Genomic DNA, 14,904 nt, shown 5'->3' on the forward strand with positions numbered 1-14,904 from the left:
ATAGATATAAATTATCACTCTTTAGACATTTCAAAACCATTTGACACACCATAAATGCCATAATGTATGGGCACAATATTTATATTCAGTTTTGAATAAAAATCAACTTCTGCTTCACATGAGGTACAGACTAAACAGTGTCACATTATATTTTCATTTCTGTTGCCTCATATACAGCCTATGGGGACAAATATCACCATTAGAAAATCATTAGAAAGTGAATTCTGTATAATATTGGACCATTAAACTAGTCTAGGTTTCTTCATTCAAGAAAGTGTCTCGTTATGGATTCCTTTGACATGTGAGCATACAATCTTGTGATATTGGTGCACCTCAAGGGGGGGATGAGGTTCAGAATCTGAGTTTGTAAATCACAGCTCGAGAGGCTTTGTGCGGCTTTCACTCTTAGTTGGGTGGCATCAGATCCAGCAACAAACTGAACAGTGCTTGTCTTTAGCATTTAAAGATCTGATATTGTAGTTCTTATTACAATCAGAGCAATAAGACATGCAGAACAGTGAATATTCCTCCACAGGGTCAGTTGCACATCTCAATAAAAACACAAGAGCAGAATGAGCCCACACCTTTATTGAGTGGCAGGAGGGCATTTGAACACTCACTGAATTTAATGTTTTAACAATGACAGCCTCAGTTTATTGGTCCAAAACACTTCTAGTTCCAGTTGAAAGCTAAGATCAATCACAACGACGCTGAGAAAAATGAGCCATAAAAGATCAATTATCATTGCTCTTGGTTATCACAGACACACCAGGTTTATTAAAAAACAAACCAAAATCCAACATTAAAGTTTAACAAAATAAATAATCATGGTTAAAACATGAAAGGAAGGCATTGCACATTGAGGAAAAATATCTTAAGTTAAGTCTCGTCAGTGTGTGACATTCAACCTAGAGTTGCATCCGTGGAAATTATTTGGCAAAGAGGAAGAACATTTCATTAGGTTGTTTAATTTTTTGCTACAATGACAACACGAGTGCAGAGTGAGGGAGTTCACACATTCTCAGTCATACCGGTGTAAAGGTCACAGAAGAAAGGAACTGGGCCGTCCGTGTCTTCAGGTTTGAGGTTTAGCAGCAGAGGTGAAAAGAGTTTGCTCGTAGCTACAGTTTGTTGGAGTGTTTGATTCAAATCTATTGAGAACTTGTGCAGGTCCAATGTGAAGTCTTCTCTGGAGGAAGATGTCTGAGCGGACAGCTCTGGTCGTACCGTTGGTCGATCACTGCAGAAAAGTTCCTTTACAGTAAATTCCTTCCACAGAAATCAGCGTTTATTTGAAGCGGGAGCGCCGCTGGTCAGTGCAGGTAGCTGGTGTTGTACTGAAAAGACGCCATCTGCACTCGGTTCCGCAGTCTCTGGACCTCCAGGTCCTGGATGTCATCATCCTTGTTATTCTGAATGATGATCCTCTGCAGTTCACCAATTTCATGCTCCATCCTGGAGCGAAGCTCTCGCTGCATCTTCAACAAGGCCTGAAACCAAAAATAAATCATTAAAAATAATACGTGTTTTCCAGGAGGGAACTCAAAATTTAAGCCAGTGTTTAATAATCTCAGCTCCCCAAAGTATGGCATCATTACGGTTTCTCACAAGGGGACACTGGCACTCCCTAGAGGCGGTATGAAGCATTGCAGGGAGGCAAAGCCATTCCACAGCATAGCCCTTATTCAAAATTAGAAACAGTTGAAGCATTCACCTTCTCTTGAGCTTTTTTCCGAACCTGGATCTCCTGTCGCTCTTGTGCAAGTTTTTCAGCCAGCAGTGAGAACTGAAAAACAAATCAACCTTTAACTCAGCGGACCTGAACCTTTTTTGCACCACGGACCGGTTTAATGTCAGACAATTTTTTCACGGACTGGCCTTTAAGGTGTGGCGGATGAATACAACATAAAATGATACGATCAACACAAAAACTGGTATTTGGGAAATATAATAATAAACGTGAATCCACTGTGTACTTGTATGTCTTTCTACGTACTTGTATGTTATTCTTCTGTCTCCTCACTGGGCCTTTTCCCCTTTGCAAAGAAAGTTTTCAAAGATGTCCGTTTCTTTACTCATCTTGCTAGGTTGTGGGTTTAATATCAGCGCTAATGTATCACGTGACGGAGACAAGCGTGAGTCATAGGCAGATGTAACTGAGCAAATTCAGTGATTTTCCAAAATAAAACATTTTTCAGACTCATAAGAAATAAATCGGAAATAATGTAAGTCATTTCTTCTTTCTGTGCGGCCTGGTACCAAACAACCCACGAACTGGTACCGGTCCGGGACCCGGGGGTTGGGAACCGCTGCTTCAACTCACCAGTATATATGGATGATCATGTGAAACGTGACTCCGTGCCTCTGGCACAAAGGGGCCTTGAATGTCCTTTTCTTACTTGGTCTCTGTAGTAGTTCTCCATGGACTGGATCTGATCCTGCTGCCGTCGCTGGCGCTCCTGCTGTTGCTCCTTGGCATGGGCCCTCTGCTGCCTCAGACGCAACTTCTGCAACTCCAAGCCCTCCTCAAATAGCTGCCTGAACATCTGCACACAAACCCAGACAGTCACCGATTCGGTCGCCTCTCTCAAACATCTCTGCAGATATCCAGTGAGGTGGAGAATCACCCACCCGCTCCTCCTTGGTGCGAGCCCTCATCAGGCGGGCTCGGTGCTGGACGTGGTAGTCACTGTGGTACTTCTTGGCCCGGGCGATCTGCTGCCTCTGCTCCCTCAGTCTGTTCTGTGTCGACTTCTGCTGCTGGATTTGATCCTTGTAGTCCCTCTGGACAGAGATGGTTCGGTGTTTGAGTGGCCGGCCATGCTGGAGCCGTTGTGTGTGTGTGTGTGTGTGTGTGTGTGTTGATGCTCACCAGCCGCCTGCCGTGCTCCTGGTCTTTACGGACGAGCTCCACCAGGAGGTCATGTTTCCTCTGTGCTTCCTCCACCTGCCAGACGAGCCGGGGGCTTCAGGTTAATCCACCAATTTGCTCGGCAGATGAACCATTACAAGTCGACGTCAGACGTAGACTCACCTGGCTGGAGGGCTTGCTCCGGTACGGACCGTGAGAGGACGACAGGGAATGGAGTCGGTCCACCTGCTGCATTTGCTGCTCCCACATGCGACCCAGAGCGTGAGGAGAGATGTGGAGGTGAGGCAGCTCCTCCCGGAGCAAAGGAAGAAGCTGATTCTCTTTAATTCTCACTGGAAAAAGGAAAACTATTATTACACACCATTTCCAAAGCCGGGGAACTGTTTGGTCAATCTGAATTAAATTAATGAATTTATTTTATTTAACCTTCATGTTACCAGAAAAAAACCTTGTTTGGATCAAAAATCTCTTTTTCAAGAGTGTGCTGACCAAGACGGGTCACAGTGCATTAACGTTCCAGACAGAACAGGCACATAAAACACATAAGAAACATGTCAATACAGTAAAAAAAACATGCCAACTCACAAAAAATAAATAAATATATATATATATATATACACACACATATATATAGAGTTGTCCACAAATTAAAACGAAGTCCATCATTCAAAACATCAGCAAACAGAAGTTCTGTCTCCTTGTCGCTACGCAACTTTTTAAAAGAGTCCAATGAAAGCAGGTTTTTGAGTTTCAGGGTTTTTTGTAGTTCGTTCCAAGCAGCTGGAGCCGCAAACCTGAAAGCCTTTTCCCCTAGTTCAGTCCTGACTGTAGGAACAGACAGGAATAGAAGATTATAAGAGTCTGTGTTTCTGTGACTGATGTAGGGCTGACGGTAGGATGGGAGCAGACCTAAAATACACTTGTAAATTACTGTGTTGATCAATAAAAACGCATAATTAAATCACAAAGACAGTGCAGACTGGACTTCACTTTTGTTCCAGAAGTAGGAGAAATGCCCCTCTGTCACTGTGCAGCACCACACACAGACTCAGTCATCAGATGAAAGTCAATATCATTCCTATACAAGTGTGAGCTTACACGACAGAGCCTTCCTGGGGGCATCCAGTCGCCGCTGCGGCTTCTGTGAGGCTTTTGTTTTAGCCGAGGATTGTCTGGACACTTCATAAACGTCCCTCAGCATCGCCTCTCGGTACTCTCGCTCCTGCACAAAGAGTCAGTTCAACATTTATCAACAGTTAAGAACCAACACAGGATGTATTGTTCGGTTTTATCTCAGTGTGTATTTCAGAGTTTGATGGATCACAAAGCAAACCTTTGAAGTTGAGTTGCTGTTTAAAATTCAGGAAGAAATATTCTTCTGTGGTTTCCAGTAAGACAAGAGATGCAGTTTATATGTTTGAAGCTACCTTGTATTTTCAACACATTAAAATGTGATTCTGCACAAGTCCATATGAATACAAATTCCAGTTTCTCTAACAAGTTGAGGGTTCGCTCTATTAAATAGACACAATTTGGTTGAGTGATGTCAAACGTGCAGATTATGAGCAGTAAAAGGCTTCAAATTAGCCCGATGAGGAATGAGCTCACAAAGTGGGAAAATACAACAGAAGTCATTAAGGAAAATCAATCCATAAAACATTCTGTATGCTGAAACTGAGACCATGTTTACACATACCCAGGTTTTTAAAAAAACTGACATTTCCACCTCTCCGTTTATGAAAAACTCTTTGTTGACATGGACCTCGTTCAGAGCTGCTATGAGCAGCCAAACCTGTAGGGGGCAGTGTAACGAGAAGCATGAAGCTTGATAGAAGCATGATAGCCAATCAGAATCCTGGAAAAAACAATTGTGACGTAAATCTCAGCCTCCCCTCTTTAGATGCAAACAGACAGAGTTTATCCAGATCCCCACTGTGGCCGGAGTTTTCAGAAATCCTCGTTTGTGGCAAGTCGTAGCTGCATTTATGTGTAAATGCCTGCCCAAACGCAGAATAATATTACAGTTTTTTCAAAGACCTGGGTTCGTGTAAACGTAGCCTGAAGGAAACTTTTACAGTTGGGTTAGGGTTAGGTTATGGTTATAAGTTATAAGTGTGTTATATTATTCTTCTGACCAAGGGGCTTCATGTAGGCAACAATAACATTGTTAATCAGAGAAACAACTTATAACAATTTCAGCAGTAAGTATGTTATGCTTTAATAGAACTAAACAAGACTATTGACATGTGGACACAAAAAAAAAGGATGGGAATTCAAACATTTCCAGGACTATTTTCAAGAGCTTTTTCTGAATCTCTTAATGGGAGAACAGAATTCTCAAGTATGAATCCTATTTTCCATTGATTGACATGAAAACAATCTATATGAATGATCATCAGGTCTGAAGCAACTTTCTAATTCCTCTAAATGATTATCTTTTTCCATTTATCTCTAAATCCATGTCTTTAAAATGTTCTTTGATCAAACATGACAAATGACTACATTAGTGAGGGTAGTTTTGTTTTCTGCCTGGAGCTTCTGACTTGACCTCAAGGTCCGTCAATATAAAAAGTTGTAGCTGTGAATCTTGAAGTGGAGCTGCTAAACAGTTGTTTTAAGAGCTCATGATGCTCACAAGGAGATCTGTGCTGCTGGGGAAAAACCAGCCGGGCTGCCTTTTTTAGATTCTCTGAGAAGGATGAGATAAAGAATTTGATCAATAGAAAAGAGGCTCATTGATGGGGAGCTCCGCCGCTCCTGCAGTGATCATTCATACACAGAGTGGTTTTACTAACCCTAATGGGAGAAGACAGAGATCCACTGTTTATCTGCCATTATCAGAAACACTGTCAGTGCTGTGTGCCGGTTAACAACTGGAAGTGTTTATTTGTACGTTATGAATCAAGTTAAGAATCCATTTTTAGGTTGTTGCATTTTGACATTATGCCTATTTTTTATAGCCTATTCAAAGTGTTTGGTTAAAGTGTCTCCCACCAAGGCCATGTGTTTTTATAAATGCAGATTGTTTTATAATTGATTCAACAATTTTCAAACTACAAACTGGAACTTTTTCCTGCTTTGAAGTTGGTATTGTACTCACACTACACACAGTATTACATAAAAGACTTACAGCTTCCTGAGCTTTGACCCGCGCCACATGAAGTTCATCTCTTTCTCTGTCTTCAAGTCCCTCCAGCTCCTCCTCAATGGCTTCATTCCTCAACTCCTACAACAAATGGAGACAACAACAACATAGGTTTCACACCAATATAACTGTAATGACTGTAGCTTTAATTAACAATTGTAGCAATTGAGATTATTGAAGAACAACAGAATAAAATAAAGCATGAAAACTATAAACTAAATTTCAGTCCTATAGAGTGTAAAACATGTGCATCTTTCCAGAATCATTATCAGGATTAAAGGCCATTCAAGTGAAAACAAACCACCTTGGGGTGGTTTCTGTGCGATGGCCTCTGGCGTGGCTCTCCTCGTCCTGAGCCAATAGAAGGGGAGAGGGTCGTTTGTCTCCTGTTGTCAGGACTCGAGGCCTCCGCTCCGACGTCCTCGCACTGTCGCTGGAGCGAGACGTGGACTCGTGGAGGCGAGGGAGACAAGGAGCGAGCGCGGTGAGAGGATTCAGGATCAGTTCCTGAAACTGTAACAGTGCAACACGTTTCATAAATTTGTCTTGGACTGGACAGCCCAGTGAGTTTATTACAGTTACTTTGGCTGTGGTCAGGAATGAAGTGTACCTGTGTGCTGTCTGCGGCGCTCCATGACGCTGTCACTGTGGTGCGACTGCTTGTCTTCTTCTTTGACCTCACTCGACTCTCCACTTTCACTCAGCACACGTTTCAGCAGCTACAGAAGTTGTATACAAAGACAGCGACAGCTGTTAAAGGGACACGACGCAGAGTAAAACACGTTCAAAAATGTATGGAAACAACAAAGCTCGAAGATGACGCAGGCCACGGACCTGCTAACTTCACACACACCTGATCAAGTTCTTCTAATCGGTGGGATAGTTTCTCAGATATGTGGTGCAACTCTTCCTCAGCCTGCTTGTTCCTCTGCCTGCGATAAGACAGAGGCTCCTCCAAGCCATCCTGTGCTCTCCTGCCATTCCAAAAGACATCAACAACGAGACCACATTTTATTACATTTTTGTCATGTAGAATTATGAATTCCACATTGTCTTTCTATCCTGAGGCGTCCTTTTTTGCGCTACAAAAAAAAAAAAAAGTGATAGAAAGTTTGCGATCTTACCTGGGGTGCTTCCCGTCTTTGTGCATCATCTTGTCCTGTAGTCTTGGTGTATAGCCGAGATCTTCATCGTGCTCTTCCTCTTCAGTGTCTGGCGGAGAAGGGGTGGTGGGAGCCGTATCCTCCTGCAGGGTGAGGAACAGCACATCGGGCTGCGTGCGGATTAAAACCCTCTTTGGACCTCCATTAGTCGGCTGAAAATGGAGACAAATAAATGGTATTAAGTCATGTGACCTGGGCCTCCTGGGTTATTTGATTTGATTCAGCATTGCAGTGAGAGTACAAATCCAACCCTGCATTCAGACAAACAGTGATCCAAACATGTCACCTTGCCGAGCAAGTGGAAGACTTGCTCCTCTCACCTCTAATGTCTCCCCTTCCACGTTTGCCACTGTTCGTTGCCGGCTGGATGAAGACTCTTTGCTTTCAGCTGCAAAATCCATTACACAAAAACTGGACTTTAAAAGAGGATTTTCTTCAGTTCCAACAGCGTAGCAGATATTGAATTTTTGATTCTGGCCCAATGAAGACAATTTCATAATTGAGCAATGAAATAATTTGGCCTGTTACTTTTATTGCCACTGGGGGTAAAAGTAGCTTGACTCACCAGGTGACTGGCAGACAGCTGGAGACTGACGTCCATTGGTCACAACAGTCGCAGCTCGATGGGTAGACGTCTGTAAAGAGGAGGGAGGAATAACTTTAGAATGAGGTTATCATGACAGAGTAACATGTATTTGATGTCATTCACAGAAACACTACACAGTTGGCAACATGTCCTCAGTGTCAGGGAACAGAGAAGTGAAACTAAATATATGCAGGACTTTAAACTTGGTAGTGGTTATTGCCTGTCTGCACTCGGTCACAAAAAACAGGCCAGAGGTTAAACTATGCGAGCAGCCATATAACAGCAGGTCATGCACATGTCAGGACTTGTAGTGGGGGATATCCTACAGAGTTTGGTGGTCAAAAACTTCCTGACTCCTGTTCTTAAGAATAACAACTAGCATGAAGCAAGATAATAAACGAACAAAGAAAATCATCATAATGGTGTATTAATGGGTTCAGGATGAAGGTTCTTGTCGGGGGCCTTACAAAAACTGTCAAAAGAATTTGAAGGGAGAATTACAGCAGATTATCAGCCCAGTCACTTCTGGTTTCTTTGCTGAAGCAGCATCTGCGTTGTACAGAAATTACCAAAAGGGAAGTATTTCTGAGTGTGTGCAAAATTAAAAAAAGTTGATAATTACAATAGTTTTATATCTGTAAGTTTTTCTTCTGAGGTCTGTTGAGGTAAACTGCTCATAAAACAATTAAACTCCTGAAGAGGCTTCCAGTGCGAGACTTGCGCCAAATCAAACATGCATATCATTTTAACTGGAAGTGAGCAGTCACGTGGCATCATTTGTTGAGTTTCTCTGTACCTAGAAATGACTGTGTTGTATTTGATGCTATATAAGTTGAATAGAAATTGAAAAGTTGAACTACACGACATAACAACGGTACCTGTGCAGAGGCAGAGGTATCTTCCTCCTCGCTGTGCACTTGGCCGGGTCTCGTGGCAGCGGGGAGGAGACTGGGTGACTGTGGGCGCACATTGGGACCGTCGCACTGCTGAGGGGGCTGCAGAGCGACGGCGGAGGGTGTGGGTTCAGGCTGTACAGCTTCTATGGTGTCCACAGCACCAGAGGAGGAACATGCATCTGAGATTTGTGGAGGAAGAACCAGTTCTTAGATCAGTACAAGAGTAGCTGCAGCTCCACGATATAATGTTTAAAAATGAAACACGTGAACGGTCTAAAGGTTAAAGGCAACATGAGGTTACAGAGCACACATGACTCATTCTTTTGAGTCAGGTGGACAATAGAAGTCCTGTCTGCATTATTGTTCATAATGGGTGACAGTGAAGGCAGTACTTGTTTGTCTGCAGTGAAGCCACACGGCATGTTTGGTAACTTCTGTGTACCGAGACAACTAGTTGGACGGCTACAATCAAAGCATAACCCTAAGCTGAATCAACAGACTGAATTTGAACAGACTCCTAATGCAACAACAACAACAACAACAACAAAACAAACCAAGAAGAAAGCAAACTTTTACGTTAAGAAAATAAATTTTTGCTGGGAGCTCAGACAAACAGTATTTGCGTACAGTACCTTCTTGTTTGCTTATAAAGGTACGAGCAGAAACTCCCAGTTCGAGTTCCTCAGCATTATATCCTTTCTCCTCTATGTTACAGGAATGGAGGGAGTGTTTACTGGAGTGACGTGTCGACCTGAGAAATGACAAAAAGAAATTATCTTCTGCAAGTTTACACTGTACATAATGAAAGTCAACATTTTTTATCCTTTTCTGTTTCACTGACAGAAAGTTGCTGTAGATACTTGTAAAAAATTATTTAGTATTTTCAAAAGTCAATTTTGTAAGTTCTTGGAAAACAGGCTTTTACTGAGTGGAAACAGTAGTTATACACATGTAAAAGACAATGTTCGTCTTCTCTACGCAGCGGGTGCAGAGCAAGACTCAAATACATAGAGCACATTTTCTTTCACAATCACCACTTTACTAAGAATATTTACACATTTAAATTACTTTCAGGTTGCAAGTGTCTCAAAAAATTTAATATTAACCGTTTAGCAATGTGAATAACATTTATATCTAAACAACCCTGCAATATAATGGCTATTAACCTTTCAGTATTTAATAGGCAGTCTGGTATAGATCGTTTGCACTGACGTCACAAATTTCCCATGATCCTCTGATTTGCTCGTGTCCGCCATATTTTATGACAACTTTTATTTACAACACAGCGGTAACTGTTGAGGAAGGTGTAAAATGGGAGTTATGTGCGCAGTTGTCGGGTGTTCTAACAATTCTGCTCGCAGCCGTGTTTAATTTCATATTGTGTTGGTGGCTTTTTTTTTTTTTTTAAGGGATTTTCAACACAGAATGATCTAATACATAGACATACAGTAGTAGACCTCTACTAATTGTGTATGTCTACACAGTAGACATACTCTAATAGAACATTTACTCTATGGTGTAGACTCGAGTCTCTACACATATCGTTTACGATCTACTAGCATATGTCTACGCTGTAGGCTTGTTGGAGCAAGACATTCACTGCACGGGACAGATTGACCGCATAGTTAATTTATTAAAAGTCCCTCATTAGTCCTCCGACGGGAAATTTCTTTATCAAATGAACCGGGGGTGTAGCTCAGGGAGTCACGATGCAGGTTGTATTGACTATCGGAGTAAACCGGACGCACAGAGAGAACATGAAAACTCCATACAGAAAGACTCCTGCCGGGATTTGCACGAGGACCGGTATGTTAATCTTCTCATTAATGTCACAGATGTTCACCTTTTAATGTCATTTTATATGTCTGAGCCGGGGTGTTATTGTTATGTCCGTTTTCCTTAAAAAGTTGCAAAATAGAATCATTTAAAAATGTTTTATTTATGGCACTATTTTACTGGCCCGGCCCACTCGAGATTACATTTTTTATATTTTTTCCTTAACTGGGAAACTCTGGCTGTGAGGCGAGAGGCTGTGGACTAATTTACACTGAGATCGTGCCTACCGTTGAGGATGATGCCTACATCGTCCTCAAATTTTACCAAATTGCTGTAGAGGTCAACCCCACCGCACTCCTCTATCTTACTGCGATACATAGGTTTATCTGGAATATTCAATCCTTGATAAATTTGGGTAAAATCACATGAATCCGATATTGAAGATATGTTCTTATGCAGCTGTATACATAAAAGATGGCGGACCCAAGCAAATCAGAGAGGATCATGGGAATCTGACGTCAGTTGCAAACGATCGATGCTGTTGTGTTCACAGGATGTATTAGTTGAAAAGAAAACAGAGACATGCAGTTAAAAAAATATGATGGCTTGGCTGATAAAAAGTTAAACTGCTGATTTTGACAAAAGCACAAAGGCAATGAAAGATCAGCCCTGCAGACCTCACCACAGCTAAAAATCAAAACCATAGTCATTTGTCTTGTGAGCACAGTGTAATCCTGCCTCTCAGTGTTTGTGCCATATGTTCAGGAGAAGCTCTCACTCTGCACTGGAGGACACGGAGGCCTGGTCCTGCTTCGCCTCCTCCAGCTTGGGGGCATCGCAGCTTGATTGCTCTTTGGTTTTACCAGATGCATCCCGGTTGACTCTGCTGTTGAGCTCCACTGAAAACACAAATTTTACACAGGGAAGAAACATGAGGAGAAGCCCAGGACACAAAGCAACTAACCCTAACCCGATGATTTTAACACACAAAGCCCCTTTGTGAGCAGAACATACATGTATGCCTCCTCGAAGGAAACTAAATTGACAGAATGTCAAAGGCACATTGCTAAGAGGTAAGATTACTTTGTTAAAAGAAAAATGTCTACTTACCACCATCTTGGGTTTCCTCATTCATCTCCTCGTTGAGATACTCCAGGAGGCCGTCAAAGATCTCCACCAGGTTCTTGATGGACTCTCTGTCTCCTCGGATGACATTTTCTCCTGCAAACACACAGTTATCCTCGGCGTAACAGCTTCTACTTCCCAGTGTTAACACTGTAGATAAAAGGATTATGTCAAGCCATTTGCTTGCAACAACAAAAAAAACCTTTCCCATTTACTGAGCAAACTCGAAAGACTCATTTGGGACAATTTAACAATTTTAAGCTGATCCAAGTGAAAGTAACTGCAAATATGTATAAGTAAATTACTGTTATTGCTCCACAAACACAAATAAATATTTAACTGTAGATAATACTTCCTCTGAATGTTTTCTTCATGATATTTTACCAAGATTCGTAAAATGCATTCAAGTCATTTGTGCAGAAAAGCACAAAATTAAACAGGAAACAGTAAATGCTTCAACAATATATTTACAGTAATTACAAATGCATGTGTTTTTCTTGTACCTGTAATGTGGGAGAGACTGATCTGAAGGTAATCTAAAGACAGTGAATCGATCACAGACTGGACATTATGGACATCATCTTCTTGACAGCAGGGTTCTGCAATATAATCTACAACAAACACAGAGGTGAATAAACAAACCTTTCCTTAAACACAATGACGCATCAGTTCAATGCTTTCTTGTAACCTGCCAAAAGGAAACAGCTGAGTTACATTAACAAACTCCTATGGACATGTTTGGTCTCGGGGGAGACATTCCTGACATACTCAGCACTGAGGTGACCCAATCTGAACTGAAACCTGCTTAGTGCTGCCGATGACATGACAGCGAGAAGTCATGGTTACTCTTATCAATCATTAACAGGCAGATTATCCACAAAGTGATGCAGTCACTTGCTTCCTTTATGCTCATTGTATGAAAGAAAACAAACTTAAGCTGCATGAAATCAACAGTTTGATTGGCTTTGTATTTGTATTTACATTCAGCAGATCTAGGACTTGTTCTTACCAGGAACTTCTTCTCCCAAGATGTTCTTGTACAAAGAGGTGAAAACCTCTGCATTGCAGTCAGTTAGTTTCCTGAGCCTTGAGTTGATGTGACACTTGGTGAGTAGGTCATTTGCCACATCAACACAATCTGCAGAAAAAAAAGGAGGTGATCAGGGGTCTTTTTGGAGTTTGCATGTACTCCCTTTAATAGGTCCTTTGATTTCTCCTCAGTTGAAAAACATGTTTTGGAGATTAAGCAGCCTCTCTAAATTGCTGTTAGGTGTAAAGGCGAGTGTGTGACCATCTGTCTTTCAAATGTGTTGACCGGTGTTTCCCCAGAGTCTGGGACGTAGGCTTGCACATTTTTACTAACGCTTCAGAATTCAATCAAAACATTCTTTTTGGAGAGGACCCTGGGGAAAAGAAAAGCTCAATTTCTATATAACTGTGGTCAGAGCAGATCTACCATAGCATTTGCTGTTACAATGGTGGATTTAATGAAGGTTACCTGTGACCGTCAAAGAGACACTGGTGTAGTTGAAAGTTTATTATTGAGGCTTTGGACATTGAAACAACAGCAGCACCTTAAACATGTATGTTGTGCAACAGAGTCAATCAGTCAGAAACAGGAATGTCTCCATTTGATACATTAATGTACATTTAACTGTATTTCAATAACTGTAACTGAATGTTAAGACTTACTCTGAATAATTAATGTTTCTATGTCGTTCTACTGCAAATCCCCAAATGATTTTTAATGTTTTTATTCACTTGTTACTTAATTTAACATGTTCATTGTGTATTTTCATTATTAGATTACAATTTACGAGCTTGATTATCTCAACTCTAAAAATAAACATATGTTGTGGAGCCAGACACACTTTATTTTGTAGGAAAAGAACAAAGTGTCTAGGTGAAATAGGGAAGAACCCCAATTTCTTTATCTACGTACAGGTAATTTGTCTCATTTGACATTGTGTAGAGCATTATGTGATTCTTTTATGCGTGTTATATTAGAAAATTCTGAATCATGATAAAGTGGTAGGGTAGCAAAATAAAGCTATTGAACAAATTGACTTTTTTTTTGTTGATGTTCCATGAAGGAAAGGTCCAGCGTTGCCCTTGTTTTCTGACTGTCATTCATAAAAGTGGATCCAGAGTCTCCCCCTCATCCTCTGGGTCACTTGGATCATGACAGCCCGGCAAACTGAAGCTCGGGAGCGGGCTTCCTCTATAACTGCCGCTGAATGCTGTAGCTACAGTCTCAAACTACCGGATGACAGAGGGACATTTATTAGGTTTGACCTTAGGAAATGGGAACGCTCGTGTAACTGAGAGAAAGCAACAAGGAGACTTTACCGCCGCGTCTGACTCACTTTTAATGGTGTTTATCGCAACTTTCCCCGGAATCTTACAGCAGCTGGTTCGCGTTGCCAGTGTTCGTTAACATTAAAACACCCCCTCGTCCACTGAATTTAAGGTTATTTGTAAAATAAAGCCATTCGGACGCTCCACGGCAGGCGGCTAACGTTAGCCCTAAGTTAGCGATACGTGTCGTTAGCCTTCCGCGGCCGCCTCACCTCTCTCTCCCTCCTGGGTTCCCATGTAACGGCTGGAGCTCCAACTCCCCGCTGTGCCTGCACAAAGTGCCCGGGTCCCGGTGTGAACGGCTGGGTCGGTGTTGTGGGGATTTTCGGTCTCGAACTGGAGGAACTCGGAGCTTTCGTTTAAAACTGAAGTCTGCTCTGATTGGACGGTACCGCACTCTGTGTACCCGGAAGTTCGTTCCTATTGGTGAACAGCGCCATCAAGTGGAACCACGCAGTAATAAACTAAAGTACCACATCACAGCTACATAAAATACAACAATGGGGTTGTTTTTTGTAGGTTTCTTTAACTATTTCCACTAAACAATGTTTATTCAATCTTTATTTCACCACGTTCTGCTTCCAAGAGGATATATATAATTAAATGATAGATTAATCAAGGGGTTTTAACAACTAGTCTGAGTAAGAATACTGAATTCTGGATTTGAAACCAGTGACTTCTGTGAAAGGGCAGCTGACAACCTTGGAAAGACCAGTGGCTTGTACTACGAACCGTGCTCAACATATCCAGGACCTCTCTGTTTCCTAGGTTGACTTATCGAGATGTGCACCATCCTGATTACCGTTACGACGAAGCAGTTTATGAACTAGCTGGTTCAACCCAGACCTACATGTGAGCGTTCACATGAAAGAGGCGGAGTTTGCAGTGTCTGACCAATCACACACAGATAAATTCTGCAGAGCAGTTTACACATTACTGAAGGAGCAGTTATTCTCAGATAATATGAAGAATTCAAACACATC

At 41.8% G+C, this 14,904-nt stretch overlaps 1 protein-coding gene across 1 annotated transcript; it reads right to left on the bottom strand.

The window, feature by feature from the left end:
- Nucleotides 1-66: 66 nt before the first annotated feature.
- Nucleotides 67-14,317, bottom strand: LOC308108575 (centrosomal protein of 95 kDa-like). The gene is made up of 21 exons (XM_080461650.1): nucleotides 14,134-14,317; nucleotides 12,573-12,701; nucleotides 12,067-12,174; nucleotides 11,549-11,659; nucleotides 11,217-11,337; nucleotides 9,295-9,413; nucleotides 8,645-8,841; nucleotides 7,746-7,815; nucleotides 7,501-7,568; nucleotides 7,142-7,332; nucleotides 6,871-6,991; nucleotides 6,628-6,736; nucleotides 6,322-6,530; nucleotides 6,003-6,098; nucleotides 3,971-4,094; nucleotides 3,035-3,204; nucleotides 2,873-2,947; nucleotides 2,632-2,784; nucleotides 2,400-2,546; nucleotides 1,715-1,786; nucleotides 67-1,490 (listed from the first exon to the last, which is right to left on the bottom strand). Exons 1-21 carry the CDS (start codon nucleotides 14,156-14,158, stop codon nucleotides 1,314-1,316), a joined length of 2,592 nt encoding a protein of 863 aa, XP_080317776.1. The 5' UTR covers nucleotides 14,159-14,317; the 3' UTR covers nucleotides 67-1,313.
- Between the last annotated feature and the right edge of the window lie 587 nt (nucleotides 14,318-14,904).

The sequence above is a fragment of the Lipophrys pholis genome, assembly GCF_963383615.2.
Source record: "Lipophrys pholis genome assembly, chromosome: 4".
Taxonomy (NCBI): domain Eukaryota; kingdom Metazoa; phylum Chordata; class Actinopteri; order Blenniiformes; family Blenniidae; genus Lipophrys; species Lipophrys pholis.